At 39.3% G+C, this 27,741-nt stretch overlaps 1 protein-coding gene across 18 annotated transcripts in view; it reads right to left on the bottom strand.

The window, feature by feature from the left end:
- ENAH (ENAH actin regulator) overlaps positions 1-27,741 on the bottom strand; it is a 154,714-nt gene that overhangs the window by 66,643 nt on the left and 60,330 nt on the right. For all 18 annotated transcript variants that reach the window (XM_063800653.1, XM_054668545.2, XM_054668688.2 and 15 more), the window contains 1 exon segment: positions 5,787-5,952. In XM_063800653.1, coding sequence (XP_063656723.1) covers positions 5,787-5,952 — 166 coding nt within the window.

Genomic DNA, 27,741 nt, shown 5'->3' with positions numbered 1-27,741 from the left:
AACCTGGCCAACATGGTGAAACCCTGTCTCTACTAAAAATATAAAAATTAGCCAGGTGTGGTGGCATGTGCCTGTAATCCCAGCTGCTTGGGAGGCTGAGGCAGGAGAATCACTTGAACCAGGGAGTTGAAGGTTGCAGTGAGTTGAGATGGCGCCACTGCACTCCAGCCTGGCGACAGAGTGAGATTCCGTCTTAAAATAAAATAAAATTAGTATTTTCACTTAATAACTACTTATTGGATGTCCACTGAGCATGCTGTCAGGTTTGGACTACATCATAATCCTAAATTCTGTGCTTCAGATCCAGTGAGCTTGAGTCTAGACTGGTGGTGACGTTCCATCTCACACATGCCTATACATTTTTAGCCTGACCATAACAGAGTAAACAGTGCAGTAAACACCCACAGTTCCTTGTGACCTGGCTCACTATCTTATCCTGTCTATGAGGTCATACATGACCCTTTCTCCTATCTTCTCAACAAACTGATGATGCTTTTATGCCCTCACTGTGCTCTATTTTACACTTATCACAACTGAAACATTTAACTGTGGTTCTTTGCTTATGTGCTTAACATCTCCATCCTGCCTCAGCCTCCTGAGTAGCTGGGATTACAGGCGCGCGCCACTACGTCTAGCTAATTTTTGTATTTTTAGTAGAGACTGGGTTTCACCATGGTAGTCAGGCTCTTCTCAAACTCCTGAGCTTGTGATCCACTCACCTCGGCCTCCCAAAGTACTGGGATTAAAGGCGTGAGCCACTGCACCCAGCCAACATTCCCATTCTTTACTGCATCTTTGATTCAAGGTCAGGAACGATATTCTATATAAAACCCAAGCACAGGCGGGGCGCAGTGGCTCACGCCTGTAATCCCAGCACTTTGGGAGGCTGAGGCGGGCAGATCACGAGGTCAGGAGATCGAGACCATCCTGGCTAACATGGTGAAACCCCATCTCTACTAAAAATACAAAAAATTAACCGGGCGTGGTGACAGGCGCCTGTAGTCCCAGCTGCTCAGGAGGCTGAGGCAGGAGAATGGCATGAACCCGGAAGGCAGAGCTTGCAGTGAGCTGAAATCGAGCCACTGCACTCCAGCCTGGGCGACAGAGCAAGACTGCGTCTCAAAAAAAAAAAAAAAAAAAAAACACACCCAAGCATAGTACCCATAAGCACTTAATAAATGTTAGGCTGGAAAATGAAGTATTTTTTTATATAACATATTTATATAATTGTACATATTCAATTTTGTAAGTAAATGGTGGGTGGTTTTAACAGCTCTTACTATAGAAAGTTTAGATATTTAGTAAATTATAACAACATGTGCCCACTTAGAACAGACTGATAACCATTAAGATATGTAAGAATGATGGCCAGCCACAGTGGCTCATGCCTATAATCTCAGCTACTCAGGAGACTGAGGCAGAAGGATCACTTGAGCCCAGGAGGTCAAGGCTGCAGTGAGCTATGGTCACACCACTGCATTCCAGCCTGGGCAACAGAGCAAAACTCTGTGTCAAAAAAAAAAAAAAACCCGAAATGCAAGAATGAAAGACAGAAAACCAATTATTTATTAGATTTATTCTTAGGGATGGTGTTTCCTTAAGTATCATTATATTAATAAAATTATATTTTCTAATCGTTTATTGCTTATACAAAAATGCGAGTGGCTTTTATATACTGATCACGTAACCAGCAACCTCACTGAAAATCTTGTTAGTTCTAATAGTTTATCTGCAGATACTCCTGGGAGATTTTTATGCAGACAATTACATCATTGGTGAGTAACCAGCTGTTTCTTTCTTATCAATTCTTACTGCTTCTATTTCTTAAACTTTGTATGGCTAGGTTATCTAGTACCTCCTCTGTATGACTAAATGAAAGTGATTAGAGCTGAAATGCTCAATTTATTCACAAGTTTAACGGGAATGCTCTTGACACTGTACAATCCTGTAAGATACCTGCTGTATGCTTCTATTATCCACCCATATCAGCTTAACAAGATTAATTTTATGCCTAATGTGATGAGAACTGTTATGTATTGATTCAAATTTTATCAAATGCTTTTTCCAGAACCTCTTGCTTTTGTAGGTTTTCTCCTGGGAAATAACATTAGTAAGTTATCTAATGTTAACCATCCTTATATTACTAAGGCAAACAATGATAAGCCCTATTTGATCAAGAAGTGCTTTTGTTTTGTTTTTTACTCATTACTACATTTGGTCTGCTAATATCTTATTGAGGACTATTATATCTAGGTATATATTCATAACTGAAGACTGGCTCCTCTCCCAAACGTGTTCTGTGTTTTGGATATCAAAATTATACAAGCCTTATAAAATATCATTCTCTACAACGGTTGCATAAAACAGAAAATATCATGACATTTTAGATTTCATTTATAAATGCTCTGTACTCTCCTGCAGCTTTTTAAAATTTGGGGGGCAGATTATTTACCATTGATTTATTTCATGATTGTAGGTCTATCACGTTTTCCTATTCTTCAGTTTTAGAAAGTTACGTTTTTCTACAAAATGGCCCACTTACTGGCATAAAGTTTTTTATAATATTTTATTTCCTTCAGTAACTATAGTGGTATTCTTTTTTTCATTCCTAAAATTGGTTATTTGTACTGTTCCTTTTTTTTTGTTTGATTCTGCAAGGTTTTTTTGTTTGTTTTTTTGAGACATGGTCTTGTTCTGTCTCCCAGGTTGGAGTGCAGTGGCACAATCACACTCACTACAGTCTCCACCTTCCAGGTTTAAGTGATTCTTCCACCTCAGCCTCTCGAGTAGCTGGGACTACAGGCACACACATCACACCTGGCTAGTTGTTTGGGGTTTTTTGGTTTTTTTTTGAGATGGCGTTTCGCTCTTGTTGCCCAGGCTGGAGTGCAATGGCGCAATCTCGGCTCACCGCAACCTCCGCTCCCAGGTACAAGCGATTCTCCTGCCTCAGCCTCCCAAGTAGCTCGAATTACAGGCATGCGCCACCATGCCCAACTATTTTTTTTTTTTTTTTAGTAGAGACGGGGTTTCACCATGTTAGTCAGGCTGGTTGCGAACTCCTGACCTCAGGTGATCCACCCACCTTGGCCTCCCAAAGTGCTGGGATTACAGACAAGCACCACCACGCCTGGCCTGTTTGGGTTTTAAAAAATAGTTTTGTAGAGACAGAGTCTCATTATGTTGACCAGGCTGGTCTTGAACTCTTGGGCAAGCAATCTTCCTGCCTTGGCGTCCCAAAAAGCTGGGATTACAGGTGTGAGCCACCACGCCAGCTAGTTTATCTTTTCAATGAAGCAGCTTTTGTATTAACAAATACTATTTATTTTCATTTAATTAATATCTTTTTAATATTTTCTTCTGCTTTCTTTGGGTTAAGCTCATTATTTTTTAGTTTCCCTTTTTTTCCTACTACATGCAATTAAGACTTGTCCATCTAAGGACAGCTTAGATGTCCTACAGGTTTCTATATGTAATATCACTCAGGTCTCAGTGTTTTCTTATTTTCTAAATATTTTTTAATATACATAATAATTTCCTCTTAATGTCACAATTTAGAAGCACAGTTTTAAATTTTTAAATGTTTTAAGAAACATTCTATTTGCCAAAATCTAAGAGTCATAGGATAGTTTACTTCTCCTAGAAATAAAAATTTTGGTATTTCATATGCAAATTTCCTAGCTTAAATTTCTTTCCGAGCCTGGCGCGGTGGCTCACGCCTATAATCCTTACACTTTGGGAGGCTGAGGCAGGTGGATCACCTGAGGCCAGGAGTTCGAAACCAGCCTGACCAACATGGAGAAACCCCATCTCTACTAAAAATACAAAATTAGCCAGGCATGGTGGCACATGCCTGTAATCCCAGCTACTCTGGAGGCTGAGGCAGGAGAATCACTTGAACCCGGGAAGCAGAGGTTGCAGTGAGCCGCGATCACGCCATTGCACTCCACCCTGGGCGACAAGAGCAAAACTCTGTCTCAAATAATAAAAAAAAAGAATTTCTTTCTGATTATCTTCAAATATTCTTTTTTGTTTCTCTAAATGTAGGATTGTTCATCAGTACTTTCAAATAACCAATTCACTAAATTTACCAAAAACGTAGTTTCTTTACAGCTATTAGTTTGGAATGTTGTATTAAGAAGGTTCAACAATTTCTACAAAATTTTAATTGTCCAGTTTTCTTTTTTTTCCCCCATAATAACATCTTGGGGTGTATTTGATTTATCTCTGGACTAAGTCGCTGCTGGAACAAAGACAAAGATGAGACAGTGCTCCCCAGAACCTGGACTACAAATGGGACAAAGGGGGCTCTTGGTAAAAAGCCTGGGAGACCAGAAAAAGGCTGTGCAACACAACAAGGAAACTGGAGCCTAGAGGAAAAGGCAGGAAGACTAAGGAGGGAAAAGAAGAGGGCGGGGCACAGGGGAGAGACAGACAGAAGGGAGCCAGAGAGGGCAGAAAGAGAGGCAGGCCGAAACTGTCTGTATAAATGGATAAATCTGGTAAATTCAGAGAATTGCTCTTTCCACAGATTGACTCAGAGCTGTGAAAGTTCATCTCCACGCAGGCACCACATTTGTTTCTACCACGTGCCCCAACAGTTTCAGTGCTCTACAACCAGTGTTTCCTAATTTCTTGGCTTAAGTTGCTTAAGTGAAGGAGTTTCTCATTTCTCGGGGGAGCTTCTAAGCCAGCTAAGAAAGCAACAAACTCCTTTGCTTCCCTGTGCTGATAGAAGGATTTCTCTTGTCTTCTTTCTACGGGGTGTAGCCCCTCTAAGATTGCTAGTTTTTTGTGTGTTTTTGTTTGTTTGTTTGTTTTGCCAAAATACCAGTTTCACAGCCCAACCTCTCGTAGGCCCACAGCCCCTATATGCATACATGACAAATCTTACCAATCCATAATCACCATCCTAAAACCTAGGGCTAATGCAGCATCTGTTTACACCACACTACCACACAATGTAGGGGAAACCTAGGAACCTACCTTTCTTCATAAGAGCTCAGCTGGGCAACGAAGAAGAAAATTTGTTACATTCTTTCTGCATGTGTAGCAGGATGATTTTTAAAGTCAGTTGATTCCAACATCTTTGGTAAATATTTTTTCCCAAAGTATTTTGTAAATCTACTCTTTATAAAAGTTCTTACTATTAGTATATAGTTAATGCTAGTAAGAGCTTATCTGCCTTTTCCTCTATCTACTGCTGTTGATCTGTTAAGGCCCAAGAAATCAAGTAATCAGATAATCCAGCTACTTTCTAAGAAATCCGGAGCGAGGAATTAGTAAAAGCTTAGCTGTCGCCCCAGACATGAACTGCAAAAGCCAAACTATTCCAGCAACCTCAATACCTACTATTTTTCTATCACATGTGAATTTAACAGTATTTTCTGAAACTATCTATACTTTCAACTCCCTCCTCTAACCCCATATCCCAAACTTTGGCAGGAAATGAATTCCATAAACATACAATCTGCCACTTAAGTAGAGTTTTGTTTGTTTGTCCTTAATTTGCTTTAGATTTCAAAAACTAATTGAAGGCCAGAAAATCTAATGAAAATTCATCATAAAAGAACTTGTATTTCTATTTTTGTACAACTTGTTCTAAATCTTCGTTTAAGTTCAGGCTTCATAAAAGGTAGAAAGGGTGGAGAGACAATTTTATATTCAGTTTTTCCCAGAGAGAGACTATTTTGATTACAGTTTTAAAACTACTTTATTTTACGGAATATGCCAAGTCCTTTTGTAATACTAAATCATTTTTAACAAGAATTGTAGTAAAGCCTTACCTGATGGTCCTGGATCTTCCTGCCCACCACTCTGAATGTGTTGTTGCCTGTATGGTGATAGATATGAACTCTGCTGAATCCAGTTGAGCCACCAGCTGGCACCCACTTCTTATTGGCATCATCATAAACCATCACAGCAGCTCTTGCCTGACAGATACTCTGTTCACTGTAAAAAATAAAATAAAATATTCAAACTTACAATATTTAAAATATGCTAAGTGTTCCACATAGCCACACAAACCTAGGAGTCAGTCAACAATCAGTGCTGTTATTGGGTGCTGGAAACAACAATGGACAAGACAGAGGCTTCCTGTCTTTATGTGTACAGTCTAATGGTGAAGACAAACCAAAAAAAATAAAGTATAATTAAAAGACCAAAAGGAGAGCAGGATCCACGAAGAACACTTAGATAAGCAACACAAGAAATGGTTTCTTCTAAATTTGAGTATCTAATTCATTCACTAAACTGAATACAACTATTATGTTGGTTCAAAAGTAATTGCACTTTTTGCTATTTTAATGGCAAAAACTGCAATTACTTTTGCACCAACCTAATACAAGTATAAATTAATCATTATTTGCTTAATTGCATACATGTTTAGTATACTGATGACCTGTCTGTGATAACACCTTCTTTACTGAGAAAATTATTTTTATCCTCAGGCTTGCCCTAAAGTCTGTAACTAAGTCTGATAATCAACCATCTGCCCCTTGAGACATGGAGTGGCCGCTAACAACCAATGGATGGCAGTGTAACTAAATTCCTCATTCGCCTTGGGCAAGATAACATCCTATGCTTCAAATTTCTTCATTTAAAAATGAAAATGTAAAATGAGGTAATTTCTAAAGACCCCACTAGATTTTAAATTCTAGCCTCCAAAGATAAATATTAAAGGGGAAAAGGCCAATTCTGTCATAGAATCTTTAAACATTAGCTTCATCTATCTCAATTATTTGTTACCAAGTGAGACTGAGATACACAAATAAATAAAATAGAGACGCCAGGCACAATGGCTCAATGCCTGTAATCCCAGCACTTTGGGAAGCCAAGGTGGGAGAATAACCTGAGGCCAGGAGTTCAAGACCAGCCTGGGCAATATATCGAGACCCCATCTCTATATTTAAAATAAAATATAAAGATAATCTCAATTTCATCTTAAGCAATGGGTTCATCTTTCAAATATTCTAGGATATTAGAATAGGCACATCAACTCTATGCTATTAACCCAATTAAAATAACTCAACCTCAATAGACAAGCCTTCTGATACTCCTGAGACTTAACAGTCATTAATGGAAATCCTCTGAAGTAGCTCATGCAACCACATCCTTCACAAAAGCACTGCTTATTCTATCAATTTTATCTCAAAAATTTTAAACAATAAATCATGTCGGTTCTTTCCTAAAAATTCTCAAACAGAAAGTCACCCTCACACTCTCCCCTCTTGCTCGTGCATCTGCCCCACCTCTTAACCCATCCAAGAGGGATAATTAAATGCAACTTTGCAGGAGATGGCATGTGTTTTATTCTTGTCCTTGATGACAGAAGATCACTGAAGGCCTAAAGAGGTCACAGCGCTGAGTAATAAAATTGCTTCAGAACAACAGGGTTATAATTATTTGTAATTTTCCATTAGAAAAATGTTTACAAAAACTAACTTGTAACAATATTTGTGCAGCAAACCCAATGGTAATGTCTACATTTTTATGCTGCACTGACATTTTTGGTAAAATACTTCTGGGAACGAAAACAAGCCAATGACTAAAACTTGAATTATTTTTAAAAGATAGATTAAAGGGCATGTGTCAGTAGCAGTTGAAAAATCTCTCCATCATTCACAACAGAAATATTTTGTATGTGATGACATTTACATAACCCTATGGAAAGATTACATGAAACAAGCCAAGGCAAAGTGCCTCTTACAGCTTACAATTCAAGCAACAAATTTACTGCTAAATGTAAATAATTCAATAAACAAATCTAGAATAATACAGGATAGTAGTTTCCAGTTTTCAAATAATATTTTTGCAGCTACATTGTTTCTAAGATTCCCAAGATTCAAGAGATAATGTCTTGGGGTGTGGGGAGCTGGGGGAGGGACAGCGTTAGGAGAAATACCTAATGTAAATGACGAGTTGATGGGTGCAGCAAACCAACATGGCACACGTATACCTATGTAACAAACCTGCACATTGTGCACATGTACCCTAGAACTTAAATAATAAATAAATAAAATAAAATCATGTCTCTTTAAGAAGTGTCAGTAAGATCATATAAGCTAAAGCAACACCTCATTTTGTACACAGGTCACTTCATGCCTCAAAAAAATTTTTTTCTTTTAAGTATAAGAAATCTAAAACAAGGAAAGTTAGCTTTAATGGCCCCAAAGTTTTCCTCTACTTTTTTTCTCCAAATGAACATATCCAAGTAGCCAAGAAAAGTCAAAAATGCAAAAAATTAATTGGTTTTCTGAAGATGAAAAGAAATCTTCAAAATGAAATGTTAAACATTTCCAATTCTAAACAAAGCTGAGAATAAAGAGAAGAAAAAATAAGCTATGGGTAAGAGCTGAGGTGTTATTGGAGAGGTAGTAATAGCCATGTGGGTATGTGGCACACTGTGAAGGGATTGGCTAAACCCAAATAACTGTGTAGCCCTAGAAGATATCAGGCACTGGTGGGGCGCAGTGGCTCCCAGCACTTTGGGAGGCCAAGGCAGGTGGATCACCTGAGTTTAGGAATTCGAGACCAGCCTGGCCAACATGGGGAAACCCCATCTCTACTAAAAATACAAAAATTAGCTGGGTGTGGTGGCAGGCACCTGTAACCCCAGCTACTTGGGAAGCTGAAGCAGGAGAATCATACTCACACCATGGACTCCAGCCTGGGTGACAGAGCAATGCTCCATCTCAAAAAAAAAAAAAAAGACATTAGGCACTCAGAGAAGCCCCCATCAAGGCCCAGCCAGGAAAGGATGGCATTGCCTGCTAGGGTTTAGCAACGAATGCAACTCAGTCCTCTTATTCCTTTCCACAGCATCTGAGGACCTCTTCTCACTAGAGACATCCTGCCATGTACAGCTGACCATTGAACAACATGGGAACTGCGCAGGTCCACTTATACATGGATTTTTTTTTTCCAGTGTTTTTCAGTATTTTTTCCAGTGTTAACACTGGAAAAACTGTGCCTGCCTCCCCTTCCACCTCCTTCTCCTCTCCCACCTTACCCTTCCTAAGACAGCAAGGCCAAGCCCTCCTCTTTCCTGCCCCTCCTCAGCCTGCTCAACATGAAGACAAGGATGAAGATCTCTATAATGATCCACGTCCATTTCATGAATAGTAAATATATTTTCTCCTTCTTGTGATTTTTTAATGTTTTTTTAAATAACATTTTCTTTTCTCTAGATTAAGAATATGGGCCAGGCGTGGTGGCTCACACCTGTAATCCTAGCACTTTGGGAGGCCGAGGCGGGCAGATCACCTAAGGTGAGGAGTTGGAGACCAGCCTGACCAACATGGAGAAACCCTGTCTCTACTAAAAATGCAAAAAAAAATTAGCCAGGTCTGGTGGCGAGCACCTGTAATCCCAGCTACTCGGGAGGCTGAGGTAGGAGAATCGCTTGAACCTGGGAGGCAGAGGTTACGGTGAGCTGAGATCGCGCCATGACACTCCAGCCTAGGCAAGAAGAGCGAAACTCCGTCTCAAAAAGAATATGGTATAAAATACACATAACATAACAAAACGTGTTGATCAACTGTTTATGGATATCTATAAAGCTTCTACTCAACAGTAAACTATTATTAGTTAAGTTATGGGGGATTCAAAAGTTGCACTTGGGCCGGGCACAGTGGCTCGTGCCTGTAAACTCAGCACTTTGGGAGGCCAAGGCAGGCAGATCATTTGAGGTCAGGAGACCAGCCTGGCCAACATAGTGAAACTGCATCTCTACTAAAGATACAAAAATTAGCCAGGCATGGTGACGTGCACCTGTGGTCCCAGCTACTCGAGTGGCTGAAGCACAAGAATCGCTTGAACCCAGGAGACGGAGGCTGCAGTGAGCCGAGATCATGCCACTACACTCCAGCCTGGGCGACAAAGTGAGACTGTCTCAAAAAAAAAAGAAAAAAAAGAAAGAAAAACAAAAGAAAAGTTGCACTTGGGGGCCAGAGTCCCTAACCTCCTCCACCCCTCTACTCACCTTTTATAACTCTACTGTTCAAGGGTCAACTGTATTTGGCCTGAGGTCCTGGGTACAGGGCTCCTCAAAGTGTCTTTGGTATACTAATGAGATGATTCTTGGCTGAAGGGGCTTCTAGATGGCTTCAGATGGGGCCAAGTGGCCGGAAATATCATGGCATGACTGGAAGGCTGGAACTCAGGCCCACACTTCCCACCTCATTACTGCCCCCCGCCAACAACTGGGGAAGGGAGACGGACTAGAGATTGAGTTCGATCACAATGGCCAATGATTTCATCGATCATGCCTATGTAATGAAACTTCCATAAAAACCCTGAATGACAGGGTCAGAGGGCTTCCAGGTTGATCAACATATGAAGGTGCTGGGAGAGTCGCACTTGGAAAGGGCAGGAAAAGACTCAACCCCCGCACCCTCACACCTTACCCTATGCCTCTCTTCCATTTGGCTATTCCTAAATTATATCCTTTATAATAAATGGGTAATAGTGAAGCGCTTTCCTGAGTTCTGGGAATCATTCTAGCAAATTATCAAATGTGGGTTGGGTGCTTTCAGGAACCTCAGTATTTGCAGTTGGCTAAGCAGATGTGGGTAGCCTGGGCACTCCATTTGCAGCTGGTATCTGAAGGAGGAGCAGACTTATGGAACTGAGCCCTTAACCTATGGGGTCTACGTTAACTCTGCACAGTGTCAGAGTGAACTGAATTATTGGACACCCAGCTGGTGAAATCTCGAGAAGAGACTGTTGAAGTAAGGAAAAAAGCTACTCACATACTAACTCCGATTACAGGTGTGATGCACAAAATAAATTGGTGGTAAGCAGTTTTAGACTTCATGGAGCCATGAACATCAAAAGCAGACTAGATAAATCAATACAGAACTGGCTGCCAATATTTTGCCCTACTTGACAGGTATGCGATGGGGCAGTGGTGGGGACAAACATAACTTATTTAAAATGATATTTCTGGAATCTAAAAATAGGAATATTTCAAAACAAAGACAAATCATTAAATGCAATAACTTGAGCTTTCTAGACAATTCCCTCTATTATCTGCAGATTTTGTTTTCTCCCCGTTTCTCCCTGGTCCAGTGAAATGCTTAGCCAAGGGCCTGCTTTAAAATATGGCTGGCCTCAGCCACAAGAGACAGTATTGCTGCATGGACACTGGTGAACAAATACTAGAGCAATGCATCATTTTACTACCATCCTATCTGCATCATGACAAGCCTCAAAATGAATGCCCAGTCAAAGTCTTCAAGATTCTGAGTCAGTGAAGCAACTACGCAAAAGATTAAATTAGTAAATTACCAAGCTGTACTTTTGTGAAGATCAGGCACTAAATTAGTTATAAACAAAAACTTCATTTTTATGACCCAGTGCAATTGGTATATATAGTTAATTATACTTCATCTTCTGATGTTAATTTTGGTATTTTAAAATAAAATATGGCATTAAAAGGCTAGAGACAGCTGGTTTAAAAGAAGGGAAAAAAGGTCTAAAAACCAAGACACCAAATTACAATTTTGTAGTTTTGTCAGGTAGTTCATTTCTGAATATCGTCAAGTTGACTGAGCAGGTATATGTGATGAGAACGCTTGCCAAGTTCTATTCTCACAGGTACCAGTGAATGAAGCGCTTCCTGGTATTTAAGCAGACTAAGGATTGCTAGGCTAGTCTTGTATATACTATTTATTGAGATTGCAGTAAAACCAAGTTGTTAACAAATATAAATTTCTTTTCAAAGATATCACTTATTAATCATTACTTGTCAAAGAAAGCATGAATATGACAATATGTAGCACATAGTAGGCACTCTTTAAATGCTTTTTCAGCACTTACTGTAATCTAACAAAATCCTACTCATCAAGACCTGGATCAAATACTATTCCTCTTATTAATTCTCTCTGTGGTTCCCAAAGCCAGAACTAATTGCTCCTTCCTCCGAGTTCTCAGAGTATTCATTAATCTCTCAACAAACAAGACTCTCTGAGGAGGCAATATTTAAGCCATGGGAAAGACTTGAGTTTTACTCCAAGTGTATACTGGGAAGCCACTGAAGGGCTTTAAGCAGAACACGGCCTACATTTTAAAGATAACTGTAGCTACTATGTAGAGAAAGAATTCAAGAAAGTGGCAGCAAAATCAAGAACAGAAGCACAAATACCAGACAAGAAAAAAAGGAGGGAGAGGAAAGCACTGGGGATGTATGTTGCAAGTACAGAAGAAAGGATCTGTAGATAGACAGGATGCAAAGGAGGAGGCAATCAAAAGGAGGAAAAAAATTATGGATGCACCTAGCATTTTAATGATACTCCCAGTTAGTATGTGATATGCTGTAAAGTATTAAAATGTACCACCACTGAAAGTCATGGCCCAACTCACTTATGCAGAAACATGTCTTCATCATCTTTGAAAATGGAAAATATGTCATCCCTTCTTGAATCCCCTATGTGCAGCACAGAGCCTAGTCTGTAGTGAGTTATCAACATGTGCACAATAACCTCTACTATACTATCAGCCTCTTAAGAGAATATATCCTAAAGAAAGAGAATTAGCATCACGTCTGTTATGATACTGAGTCATTCTATGAACTAAGATGTCATTTATTCAGAAGATAAAATACTAAGAAATAACACTAAAAACTTTGGAATTTTAAATTCAGGATTTCCATCTTATTCTCTGATATCAATTTATTGGGCTATGTCTACAATATTATGACATTTCAAAGATTAAAGAGGCTCAGAGTAAACACAATTGTGTTAGGTTTCAACTCGATTCCACAAATATTGTTCACATTTATAACACAGGTCCTGGCATATAGTAAAAGTGGGCGAGACCAGCTCAGTTATATAAGATTGTGGGCCAGGCGTGGTGGCTCACACCTGTAATCCCAGCACATTGAGAGGCTGAGGTGAGTGGATCACCTGAGGTCAGGAGTTCGAGACCAGCCTGGCCAACATGGCAAAATCCCATCTCTACTAAAAATACCAAAAATTAGCCAGGCATGGTGCCTCGTGCCTGTAGTCCCAGCTACTTGGGAGGCTGAGACATGAGATTCGCTTGAACCTGGGAGGCAGAGGTTGCCGTGAGCCAACAGTACGCCACTGCACTCCAGCCTGGGTGACAAAGTGAGACTCTGTCTCCAAAATATATTAAAAAAATAAAAAAATAAAGATTGTGCATTCAGATACGAATAATAAACATATTTTCTCAAACAGGAAAGTGAACAATAAATAGCATGTGCTATATACTGTGTTAAGCACTAGACGAGCTTGTTCCTAGTCCATAGCACCAACACCACCACTCTGAAATCACAGCATCCTACAAATGTAGGGTTCACTCCAGAATCCTCCGTGACCCTCACTGCTCCACACACACAGTCACCAAGCCCTGTCAATTCTATTTCCAAAAGACTCCTACAATGCATCAGTACCCTTTGTTCACAATGCTCAATGCTCAAAAGCTTTAATTTGGGCCCTCCCTAGTTCCTCAACTGGCTTATTTCAAAAATCTCCTTACCTGTATCTGTCACTGCAATCTTATTCTTCCCTCTCAATGCTTCCAGAGGGATATTTTTATAAATAAAATCTGATCATGCCACTCTTCTGGTTAAGATACCTCAAAGACTCATTTCAGGATAAACTCTGGCTTCACAGCATCACGTACAGGGTCCACTATAATTGGGCCTCTGTCTTCCTCAACATTTATTTTTTCTTTAAAATACTTATTAAGCATGTAATATGTGCCAGACATTATTCTACCATCCTAGTGCTGGGAGCACACTGGTGTTCAAAATAGTCTAAAACTACAGCAATAACACGCCTTCCCCTCTTCCTGACCTATCTGCCCCATTTTCATCTTCCCAGATACCTTCTAATTCTGACCTGTCCTTGAGAATTCAGAAACTCACCTCTTCTTGAAAGCTTTACACTCCCCCAAAACAAGAACTTATTTCCTGTGCTCTCACAATATATTGTGCATATCATCTCTACCAATATCAGATGTTAAACCCAGGAAGGACTGGCACTGTCTCTCTCCCAATTAAAGATTTGTGAGAGAAGTGGCCTGAAAAGTGGTGAGAGATACTAAGTGTAAAAAGTAAACATCTGTAAACTTGGAGTAAGAGCCCTGAAATACGACAGTGAAAGCTTCCTTTTCTGACCTCCAATGCCCAAATGGACAATCTCTCCACTCCTCCCCTTCCCATCCACAAACCATACCACTAGCACTCTAAATGCTCAGAGCTCCTCAACTCATCACTCTGCACTGTTCTGCTCCCAGAGGTTGAGAATCAGCTGTGCAGCCTGGGCAACATAGCAAGACCCCCACCTCTACAGAAATGAAAAACTTAAAAATCAGCTGGGCACAATGGCACATGCCTGTAGTCTTAAGTACTTGGGAGGCTGAGGTGGGAGGATCACTTGAGCCAGGAGTTCGAGGCCACAGTGAGTCATGATCATGTCACTGCACTCCAGCCTGCGTGACAGAGTGAGACTCTGTCTCAAAAAAAAAAAAAAAAAAACCCAAAAAAAAACCCAAAAAAAAACCCCCCCCCAAAAAAAAAGAATCAGCTGTCTGTGACCAAATGTATTCATTATAATTGTACTTGTAAGTCTGCAATCTAAATATTATATAAATTGATATGTGAGTATACAGAAATACTATAAAAATTAAGTTAAATGTTTTGAAAAGTCTTTATCAAGGTAGGTCACTAAAAAGATCATACAAGTCTAACAGAATTCTGTATTCACAATGCTTTGCATATGTCTAAGTTCTCTCTCCACTTCAAAGAAACCAAAGCTGAAACGTCATTATCCGCTGGGGCATGCTTTAGGAAGAAAAACAATATAGAGTTCTCATCACCAGACTAACACTAAAGAAAAAGCTTTACAGCCAAAGACTAGAGAATTAACACATATGATATAACAGAGACTAGAGTATTTAAAGAGTGAGAGGCACCACAGGAGCAAGCACACAGAGGAACATCCATATGAAGAGGCAGCAAGAGGGCGGCCATCTGCAAGCCAAGGAGACAGGCCTCAGAGGAAACCAGCACCAGCCCTGCCAGCACATCAAGCTCAGACTTTTCAGAGCTGTGAGAAAGTAAATTTCTGGGCCAGGCGCAGTGGCTCACACCTGTAATCCCAGCACTTTGGGAGGCTGAGGCAGGTGGATTGCTGGAGCCCAGGAGTTCAAGACCAGCCTGGGCAACATAACAAAACCCCACCTCTACAAAAAGTACAAAACTTAGCCAGGCAGGGTGGCAGGCACGTGTGGTCCCAGCTATTCAGGAGGCTGAGGTGTGAGGATTACTGGAGCCTTGGGCCAAGATTGTGCCACTGCACTCCAACCTGGATGACAGAGTTAAGACTCTATCTCAAAAAACTTTTTAAAAAACTTAAAAATCTGTTTAAGCTTCCAAAAATAAATGAAAAATAAATATTTAAAGTTATATGTCATTTTTAAGGATACCAAACTTGATTTCAACTAACTAACCACTATCACCAGTAGACCAAATTAGAAACTTATCTCCTTTGCCATTCCGTTAAAAAAAGAAAGAAAAAATCTTGCTAAGAATCAGGAGAAAAAATTTGCTTGCTAGTTACAATTCGGTTCTGCCACAATGGCTGAGAGATTGAGGAATACAACAAAAACACTGTGAATACCACTGACAAACAGCAGATGCAAATAACGGCAGCCTACAAAGTTATTTTCTGCAAGGCAAGAAAACCATCTGGAATGCAGCAGCACCAAATATGCAGAAAGGCAAAACTTCCTCTAAAGACCACACTTATGTTTCATTCATCTTTCTGAGAAATAGAATAATAAATGAAAGGTAAAAACATCAATATGGCACTATTAAACTCTTTGTCCTACAACACCTATATTCATGTGCAAAGTACAAATGCAGTCTAGTATAACTGATCCAGATTCACCAAAGAAAATGGTCAGTCTAAAGGATCATCGAAAGCAAGATGGCATGATTTAAAAGAAAACATTTCAGCAAATCTATTGGGTCATTCTGCAGGATGAAAAAATCTCTTAAAATAGGGGAAAACGTTAAGGTTAAATACAATAGTATGTAGAAAAAGTACTCTAGAGAATGTACCTACCACATGTAGTCATGTGTGCTTAGGAGTAATCTTTTTTTCAATAGGGAGTAATCTTTTTAGGGAGTAATCTTTTCTCAATAATTCTTATGGTACTATTTGACTTCAATCATTAATTCCTCTTACTTAAGTATAGAATCTGCAAAATTCAATAAATGTGACTCAGGCGGTAAAAAGAACCTGTCCCTACCTGCAACATACCTGGAGAGAGAGAATAATAAAGACAATTAGAATGCACAATTTCCATATTCTTAGAACCATAAGAGAGACAGAGAAACTTGTAAAACTTACAAAAGCTCTGGAGACCGAAAAAAATAAAAAGAAACATTAACAGGCTGGATACAGTGGCTCTAACCTGCAATCCCAGCACTCTAAGAAGCCAAGGCAGGAAGATCACTTGAGCCCAGGAGTTAGAGAGATCAGCCTGGACAAAACAAAGTGAGACTCTGTCTCCACAAGATATGAAAAATAAAATAAATTGGCCAGGCACAATGGTGTGCACCTGTAGTCCCACCTACTTGGGAGGCTGAGGTAGAAGGACCACTTCAGCCCAGGAGTGCAAGGTTACAGTGAGGTATTACTGAGCCACTGCATTCCAGCTTGGGCGACAGAGCGAGACACTCTCTCTTAAAAAAGGAAGAAAAGAAAGAAATATTAACAAACTAGTAAGACTGAGAGTATCTAGGGTGGGAACCTGCTCTGTGTGTGCAACTCTAGCTGGCCACATAATGACAAAGACAGCCTGCTGCTAAGCAGCACAGAAAAAATTCAAGCAATGCTCTCTTTCTTGTAATATGAAAGACTAATTAACAAAGATAAAGCAAACGTTACTTGGAAAAATTAAAACCAACAGTTTCAGAAGAATGCACTCTACAACTGTCTATAAATATTTCAGAGCCCATATTTCAGAGTATTGTTTAACTGTAGGCACAAAAAATCCTATCAATGAGGAAAAATGTTATCAGTGAATTACTATCTAATAGAGACTAACAGCTCCCCAGTTAGTCAGTTATAAAGAATCCAAATCTCTTGGTTTATGTTATGAAAGACCTAAATCCCAGAGACAATTAAGTGACATAAGCAGTTACTGAGCCAGTGTTGATACTAATAATACTACTAATAATAGTAAAAAATAAGGATATGTATATAGTACTTACTAAGTGCCATATATGGTTCTATGTGCTTTGCCTTTATTAATTCACTTATCTCTTCAACAACCTTATGTGGTAGGTACCATTAATATCCCCATTTTACAGATAGGAAATGGAGACACAAGAAGTGAATTAACTTGACTAAAGACATACTGTAGGGAGAGGCAGAAATGGGACTTAAAGCAGCCAGTCTGCTTCCAGGTCTGGACTTGCAACCACTCTACTAAAAAAAGAAAGATTCTGACTATAAACTATATTAGTTCCACAAAATTACCTCTTCGTATATTTTCTATTATTTCCACATTATACTTCATGTTATATTTAATTTGAAGCTAAGAGGGAAGAATTTATTTGCTGAAATTTATGTTCTTTTTAGAAATAACCAAGGTTTATTTTAAAGGTTTCATTACTGAAGATACAATGTTAACCTATAACAAAAACATGTCTAGAATATCAGATTTTTTTAAGGCAGTAGGAAGAAACTTATTCATAAAATTAACACTCCAGGGAAAGTTTCCTTCAAATAGAATCTCAACTTTCTTCAAAGAATTACATGAAAGACAAAATCTGTGGGAAACATTTTAGACATCAAACTATAGATACAGATAGAGATTCACACAGACATGCACACAGAAACATGAAGAATAGAATAGCAGCTATCGTTCCATTATTTTATTTAAACTACTCCAACTTTGTTACTACACAATGTATGAGTTTAGCACATTACAGGACGCACATGAACTTTGAAATCTATTAGCCAATTAGAAGAATATGTCTTTACATCTTTCAAAAAGAATAGGTAAAAAGAAATAATATACTTTCAGTTATAAATATTTTCATCCAAGTCAGTGTAGAAAAATATTGACTAGAAAATTAAGATAAAACTTCAACCTAAAACTACAGAAAAAGACCCTTTCAATGTTTAAAGTTTTGTTATGTTCCTTTATTTGAGATGCTTTGCTGTTCTTCCTATGTAAGACATCACATAGCTTCCTAGTGGTAAACTTTGCTTTTAAAATTTCTCACCCTACTGTGTGATTCTGGTTCCTACTCTAAGTATACACTGTAAGAAATAAAAATTTATACCTTCTTCTTCTTCCCCACACCCTCAACTCATCAACAACAAAAAAAAATAGCTATTAATAATCTCCACACCTCCTAGTATTCATGCCCAGAGACTTACCTCTACTGAACAGAATATGGGAAAATATATATATATATATGGAATGTCACTTCCAAGGTTAATTTACGAAGTGACTCTGGCTTCCATCTAGCTTGCCACCACCTTATGGAGAGGCCCACACGAGACAATTATCAGGAATAAAATGAGGCCCTCAGTCTAACAGCTGGCATGCAACTAAATCCAATCCATTAATGTGAATGAGCTTAGAAGCAGATCCTCCTCCCCGCCGTGATGACTTCAGTTGAGACTGCAGCCCTGGCCAACATTTTGACTGCATTTATGAAAGACCCTGAGCTAGAGGAACCACCTAAGCCAAACCCAGAATCCTGACCCTCAGAAACTGTGTAATAAATATGTGACGTTTTAAGCCACTAAAACTTTTAGTGTAATTTATTGTGTGGCTGTAAGTAACACACTACCCCTTCACTCCCTTGTGCCTGACCCCAAGACCTTAAACTACTTAAGATTGGGCCGGGTGCAGTTCACGCCTGTAATCCCAGCACTTTGGGAGGCCAAGGTGGCTGGATCATTTGAGATCAGGACTTCGAGAACAGCCTGGCCAACATGGTGAAACCCTGTCTCTATTAAAAATACAAAAATTAGCCAGCCATGGTGTCTCATGCCGTAATCCCAGCTACTTGGGAGGCTGAAGCCTGGGAGGGTGGAAGTTGCAGTGAGCCGAGATCACATCACTGTACTCCAGCCTGGGCAACAGGGCGAGACTCTGTCTCAAGAAAAAAACCAAAAAAAAAAAAAAGCCAAGATTACCTCAGATTTCATAAGCTCCATGACTTTTAGCACACGTATAGGCACACAGGGCTCAGATTCTTCGTCTGGCCACCCATCTTTTTTTAACTGGACTTGTAATTTTCAAAGATCAATTCCCAGTGCACCAGCAAACCTAAACCGTCATTCACAGCATGAGAGTTCACAAAAAGTACAGACATCTAGAAATGGTCACAGAAAAAAAAGAAAAATGTGGGAAAACACTTCACTTGGCAACACATACTTCCCTATCTTAATAAATTCTCCCATTAATAAGAAACTTTTCTCAGTAACTGAATAGATTATTTCACCTGTTTCCTGTAGTTCTTCTTTTCCTCACATTATTTTCATGAAGTTATATGGCAAAGCCTCTCAAAATACTTTCCAAGCACCGTAGAGTTAAAAATATCAAGTGTGGCTAATTTTAGCTATAAAGGCACCAGGCAGAGCCAAGTTAGGACAGACGTGGAAATAAAAACGGGATGAAAGATGGAGTGGGAGTGGAGGGTGGAGGGTGAGCCACACTGACTTCTTATATTTTTATTTTGCAAGGTTATTAATTTCAATGAATGAACAGTGTCAGCAAAAGACAAGTACCATATGAGATCAAGAAAGAAAAACTAAAGCAGAATACTATAGAATCTCAATCTATTTTTCTCAAAATGTAAGCAGGGAGGGTTCTGCTTCTGGCCAAGTCTCTCCTAAATTAATCTACAAGTTAAATGCAATCACAATGAAAATCCCATCAAGCCATTTTTGTAGAAATTGACAAACTAATTATAATATTCATATGGAAATTCAAAGAGCACAGAATATCCAAAACAAAAAAAAAAGAATAATGATAGAAGACTAATAGTATCTGATTTCAAGATTACAAAGCTACAGCAATTAAGAGGGTATGGTAGTGGCCTCAAAAATAGACAAATATATCAATGAAACAGGACAGAGTCCAGAAATCAACACATATAAAGACAACTAATTTTTTAAAAAGACGCCAGTGGAGAAAAGATAATCTTTTCAATAAGTGGTGCTGGAACAACTGGATATGCATGCAGGAAAAAAATCTCAATGCATACCTCACACCATACAAAAAAATTATTCAAGATATATCGATTTAAACCTAAAAGCTAGACCCATAAACTTGGAGAAGGAAACCTAGGAGAAAAATCATCAAGGGAAGGCAAAAGTTCTTCTCAATAATCACAGGGAAAAAAGGCAAATTAAAATTTTCTCCCATAAAAAGACACCTTTAAGAAAATGCATAGAGTATATAAATTTTCTCTCAATAAAGCTGTTACAGGAAGAAAGAGAGGGAGGAGGGAAAAAGGGAGAGAATGCATACATAGGCAAGGCACAGATGAAGAAAAAAATCTACGAAACATAAATCTGACATGAATTCAACATTTCTGAAACTCCGACAACCAATAAAACATTGGGCAAGTAAGTTGAACAGATGTCACAAAACATGATATATAAATGCTCAGTAAATTTGTGTTAAATCATTAATCATCAGGGAAACGCCAGTTAAAATCAGAATAAGATGCCACTACATAACCAGCAGGATGGCTAAAACATGGTTTAACCTTAACTCCCACACAGCAATGGTGAGAGTATAAAATGGTTCAACAAACTTTGAAAGAAAAGTTGGGGCCGGGCATAGTGGCTCACGCCTGTAATCCCAACACTTTGGGAGGCCAAGGTGGGCGGATCACCAAGTCAGGAGATTGAGACCAGCCTGGCCAACACGGTGAAACGCCGTCTCGACTAAAAATACAAAAATTAGCTGGGCTTGGTGGCGCATGCCTGTAGTCCCAGCTACTCAGGAGGCTGAGGCAGAATCGCCTGAACATGGGAGGCAGAGGCTGCAGTGAGCCGAGGTCGTGCCACTGCACTCCAGCCTGGCAATAGAGCAAGAGTCTGTCTCAAAAAAAAAAAAGGAAAAAACTTGGCAGTTTCTTACAGAATTAAACAAACACCTACCCTCTGACAAGTCAATTTCAATGTTAGGTATTGCTCAAAACTGGAAACAGCCCAGGTATCCATCGACAAGACGATGAATAAATTGTGGTGTATTCACCCAAAGATTCATCAGAAAACAAGAAAAGCAAACAACTGATATACATGACATGATAAATTGCAAAAACATTATGCTGTGAAGAAAGCCTTACACAAGAGTATATATTTTACGGTTCCTAGATGAATTCTGGAACAGGAAAGAAAAGCTAATCTATAGTAGAAACAAAACAGTATGGGCAGCAGGGGAGGCAAAGCGAGGAGTGACATGGGAAGGAGCTTCAGGGAATTTTGCCATCACCCCCAGAACATTCTGTAATCTTGAAAGGAGTTTGAGTTACACGTTTGCATCTGTCAAAACTTTCCCAATAATCTGTGCATTCCGCTATATATATATCACAAAAGGAAAAAATATATATAAGCATTATCGAACCCTAGGTAACGATATAAATACTGACATACTTAGGCAATAGTGTGCTGACTACAACTTACTTTTTATTTAGAAATGCATCTAAATAAATAAATAAATTACAGTCAGCCCTCAGTATCCTCGGAGGAATTGGCTGCAGGACTCCCACAGATACTAAAATCTGCAAATACTCAAGTCCCTTACATAAAATGGTATAGTATTTACATATAACCTATACACATCCTCTGGTATACTTTAAATCTCTGGATTACTTATAATACCTAATACAATGTAAATAGTTGTTATACTGCATTGTATTTTTATGCGTATTATTGTTGCATTGTTTTTTAATATTTTTTATCTGTGGATATGAAACCCATAGGGGGCCAACTGTATACAGAGAAGGATGGAGAGACAGATGTGTGATAAAGCAAATATAGTAAAATGTTAATATTAATAGTAGGCTCTAGATTGTGGGTATACATATGTTAACAGAAAAATTCAACCATTCTGTATTCTTGAAATTTTTCATAATAAAATGTTGAAGGGAAAATTAAGCATGTGTACACTCCCCGTGCAGCTTTTTCTAATAAAAGAACTAATTATGCACAGACTTCATTAGAGGGGAAAAGAATGTCATGTTTTATTTCTCCATATTCATTCAAGTAAGTATTCTAAGAATTTTAAATCAAATGGGTTGAGAAACAACATATAAATGATAATAAAATTTGGTAGATGCTGTGGTGACTAATTGCCTCCCCTCATCACTCAACACACACACACAGACACACACACAGCACCAAGGTTTAAACACAGATTCCAAATTCACCATTTCAACTAATACCTGTTAAAAAGTGCCAAACAGGGGCCAGGCGTGGTGGCTCACGCCTGTCATCCCAGCACTTTGGGAGACCCAATCACTTGAGGCCAGGAGTTCGACACCTGCTCAGCCAACATGGTGAGACGCTGTCTCAACTAAAAAATACAAAAATTACCCAGGCATGATGGCGCACACCTACTCAGGAGGCTGAGGCTCAAAAATCACTTGAGCCCGGGAGGTGGAGGTTCCAGTGAGCTGAGATCGCACCACTGCACTCTAGCCTGTCTCAAAAAAAAAAAAAAAAGAAAAAAGGCAAATAGGTATTTACAGTCCATACTTCTCTCCTGAGCCAGAAACTCACATAAACAGCTGCCTATTACGTGTTTCTACTTAGATATCATACATACCTCAAAATACAACCTATTTTTCTCCACCCCATTCCCTTTCCCAGATGAAGGATACCAAAACCATACTGTCTGGCCCGAGCTAGAAACTGGAGTGCCCTAGATGACTCCTCTGCCAACATCCCTATGTCAGTCTCCAGCCCTGTCAATTCTACCACCCAAACATCTCTACTAACACCTCCTCCACTCTGTTCCACTGTGCCACTACATTAATGCATTCTTTCTTTCCTAGATTACAACAGCCTCCAAAACAGCCTTTCTACCGCCAGCCTCTCCACCTAGAAGCCCCATAATCTACTTCCTGAGCAAGAATAAGCATCTAAATATTACCTAGAAAATATAATATCCTACAATTTCTGCATAGGAGAATCTAGTTAGGAATAGTTCAATTAGAACCTTTTATAAAATACATTTACTTTTCCATTAGCTTCATTGGTCTTATTTTCGGGTGAACTATTAAAGACAGCTTATTAATGCTATAACACTTTTTAAGTTAAGACCAGATGACAATGATGATTTTATTATAGAATTGTTGCTAAGCATATTTTGTGTTATCAGAATCACTGGCACATGGACTATACATTTTTTTCTCACACATTCTATACCTCAACAAAGCTTCAGGCCAGGCGCGGTGGCTCATGCCTGTAATCCCAGCCCTTTGGGAGGCCAAGGCAGGGGGATCATCTAAGATCAGGAGTTCGAGACCAGTCTGGCTAACATGGTGAAACCCTGTCTTTACTAAAAATACAAAAATTAGAAGGGCGTGGTGGTGATGCCTGTAATCCCAGCTACTCAGGAGGCTGAGGCAGGAGAATCGCTTGAACCCCGGAGGTGGAGGTTGCAGTGAGCCGAGACTGCGCCATTGCACTCCAGCCTGGGCGACAAGAGCGAAACTCCGTTTAAAAAAAAAAAACAAAAAAAAAACAGTTGGGTGTGGTGGCTCATGCCTGGAATCCCAGCACTTTGGGAGTCCAAGGTGGGCGGATCACGAGGTCAGGAGATCAAGACCATCCTGGCCAACATGGTGAAACCCTGTCTCTACTAAAAATACAAAAATTAGCCAGGCATGATGGCAGGCACCTGTAGTCCCAGCTACTTGGGAGGCTGAGGCAGGAGAACTGCCTGAACCCGGGAGGCGGAGGCTGCAGTGAGCCGAGATCGCGTCACTGCACTCCAGCCTGGGCGACAGAGCCAGACTCCGTCTCAAAAAAAAAAAAAAAAAAAAAAAAGGCTTCAAAAGTCTTTCTGAAATGTTTAACATCAGTACTAAATTACTCAGGACAGAGTGTTGGTCTCTTTAGAAGCACCAGAGCATGGGGATTAAGAGGAGGCAATCTGAAGTTAAACCTAAGTGAATTACAATTCTGGCTCTGTCATTTCCTAGTTGCGTGACCTTAAACAAGTTTTTATTTAGCCTCGTTAAGCCTCTGTTCCCTGATTTCTAGAGTATAATAATAACAGTAATACCTCATGGATCTGTTGTGAGAATAAAACCATGTACATGAAGCATTCAAGTATCTGGCACATGTTAGGTACTCAGCGATGTTACTCATTACTATTACTGTGAGCAGCAACAGTATTTTGGTAAATGGAGATTGCAAATAAATAAATCTAGCTATCTGCTAGAACCACAAGTGAGCTCAACACTACCAAACAGTACACCTTTAACATTTGATGTGTTAACAAACAAGCCCAAAGACCCACATGCCTCGAGCCATCCTCTGACCAATACAAGAATCTAAACTTCCCATTCTGCCAGTCTGATATGTGGGGAGTGAACGTGACCAATTCCCTATCCAGCAAGTGAGCCTGGTGAACTTCCTATGAAGTGCATCCCAATGAGGATCTCTTCATTTTTACTCTTCCCTGGATACTCATTTTATGTGGTGGGTATTCTAGGCTACAGTGGTTATCTGTCAATCTGAGAATCCGCGATGTTTAGTACATCTCTATGAACTGAAATACAATTCTAACTTCTTGTTTCAATTTAAGTTAACTGCTACTATATGTGACTTAAGGTTTATGTACTTTTCAAGTCCTCAGAAATTGTCTTTTGTTATATTTTAGTATTTGGATTAAAAGTCAACTTGAAATAAAACATAAATGAATATAACTAAATCAATTATGAACTGCTGCTTCTTATGCTTAAATATAACAACTTGAGGAAAGCCTGGTTTTACTATTATCCTAAGGAAACCCTTAATTTTCCAAGAGCCTTTCTTGGACATTTGTGGCTGCAGACCAGATATTTATAGTTTGGCAAATACATACAACATTTGCCAGCTGCCAACTTCTGCTCACAACTACTTTATAAAAGTTGTAAAATTCTGTCCTGAAAAACAGCCTGTCCACTACAGCTGGGGAAACGTATTTATTTCTCTTGCTCTCTCCACATCTAGTTCCTCCACACAGATGAGGAATACGGCCCCTAAACATGACATGCCAGATGACCCCTGGCACAAATTTGCTATATCAAATGAAGTTCAAAATAGTTTAGTTCCAAGGACTAGACTAGCTATAACTACCATATAACAAAAATGCCAGAAAAGATTGATAAGAGATGGCACATAGTAGACCTTCCCCCTACACACAGACTAAAGACGTCTAGCCACCCTGAAGAGCAAACAGATTTCTCAGGAGTTTCATAGTTCACATTAAAATTGAATGAGTATTTTATAATTCACCCCATCACACTGCCTATCTTAATATAATGTTCTCTCCATAAATCTTTCAGTAGAATTGATCTTCCAGGTAGATATGCCACTTTTGTCATCTACAGTGTGCTCCATATGCTTGCACACTGCAGCCTGCCCCTGTGTGTGTGTGTGGGGGGGGGGGGGGTGCCCTAGTATGAGAACCCAGAAGTACCAAAGAGTGTTTGTGACAAGAGGAAGACTGAATGTTAAGGTAAATACCAAAACTTTATGCTTTGAGAGGGGTAGAAGAGTTAAGTATAGAATGCAGTGTCACGCAGTTGACACTACCAACAGAAAAATATGATGAAAGCTAAGAGTGATTTGGGAATCACTAGCATATGATGTTTTGTTCACACACTTTGGCAATGTGTTCAGAAAGTAATTTTAGCACAGCCATAACCAAAGAGAATTACTGGCCGTAATCTGAAAAACAGCAGCCCACTTTTATCATTCGTTTTCAGCTAATTACGAACCGCATGACATTCAAAAGATTCTGGAACTTATTGTCCTGTGCTTCTACAAAAGGTTAAAACAAGGTAGAATAGTAATTATTACAATTTTTTAAAGCTGCTTGACTAGAAGGCCTTAATGTTGTGCTTTTCTGATAATATCAATAAAGTGTAGTTATTAACAATCAACAGTTGCTTGCAAAGACTACTGGAACCTACTGAAGAAGTAACCAAATTGATGTGCCTTGAGATTACACTTGGTATTCTTACATGATTTTCAGCTATAAAAATTCCCTTTTCAATCTGCCTTAGGAAGAAGGTAAAACGAGTGTGCCTGCCATAAATGTTGGCATGAGGCTAGAAATTCAGAGATGATCTTGTTATCTTGAGAACCATTCACACATTGCTTCTCTGGAACACTGCTAGATTCAAAGTTTAAGGACAAACTGTTCTTAAATGGATGTGAAAGTGACAGGCACATGCAATATATTTTACTTCTAATTTGAGTAAGGACATCTTCAAACACTGCGCAAAGTCTCAGTTTTGGGGAAATTTCAATGAAATTACATCATTACAACAATCTATTAAATCCTATCATTCCCACTGGGGCAACAGTCTCTCTTCTCTTCACTCATTTAATCATGCTATTCCTGATTGTCAAATAAGAAAATCCTTCCTTTCCTCCATCACCTTCTTAATTGTTACTGCTCAATTGTATCTCCCAGTTCACATCCAAGTAGTCTACTCAGACTGCCTTCTTCCAAAAACATCCCTCTAGGAGGGAGGTCTCCAAGCGCCACAGAACTGCAGGGATACTCCTACCACGGCATGATCCTCACTCTATTACGATGATTTGTTGATTAGACTATACACTTACCAGGGTAGAGAACTGCATCACCTCTATCTACAATATTAATATCTGAAGCATATTCAAGCATCTGCTAAATGTCAAATTAGTAAATGGAACATAATGCCCAGCAGGAACCATGGATAACCACTATTTTAATCTTTTTAAACTTTCTTTAGTAGAGATCACTTTCAATGAAAATAATACGCAATTCTGCATTTGAAGTTTCTCTTTATGACATCTTTGCTATAAGCACAAAATACTTTATAGACAGCTTTGCTAAGGGCATAATCAATGAAGGTTAGAAACTACATATGCTCTCAATAAACACAGAATTAATACAATCCAGAAAAAATAGGTATACAGAAAACACAGACAGTATCAGAGCTATTTAATTGTAGCTTGGGAGCAACTCAATCTTAACACTACTAAATCAACCATGGCATGAAGAATCTTAGTATTTAGGTAAATTTTAATCAGCCCAGGTGCGGTGGCTCAAGCCTGCAATCCCAGCACTTTGGGAGGCCAAGGCAGGTGGATCACAAGGTCAGGAGTTCGAGACCAGCCTGACCAACATGGTGAAACCCCAGCTCTACTAAAAATACAAAAATTAGCCAGGCATGGTGGCACGCACCTGTAATCCCAGCTACTCAGGAGGCTGAGGCAGGAGAATCGCTTGAACACAGGAGGCGGAGGTTGCAGTGAGCTGAGATTACGCCATTGCACTCTAGCCTGGGCGACAGAGCAAGACTCTGTCTCAAAAAAAAAAAAAAATTATCAAATGAAATACAAAAGCTGAAGTTGGTAATACAATTTATCTTGACAGGAGTAACTGGTCCCAGTTACTCTAATTGCTATCAAAATGAGGGGAGAATACTCTCAGCTCTCCAACAGAAAACCTAAAGCCAGTCTC

Source organism: Pan troglodytes, chromosome 1 (genome assembly GCF_028858775.2).
Source record: "Pan troglodytes isolate AG18354 chromosome 1, NHGRI_mPanTro3-v2.0_pri, whole genome shotgun sequence".
NCBI lineage: Eukaryota > Metazoa > Chordata > Mammalia > Primates > Hominidae > Pan > Pan troglodytes.
Note: the sequence above shows the minus strand (reverse complement) of the source record. Positions and strands in the feature narration are given on the sequence as shown.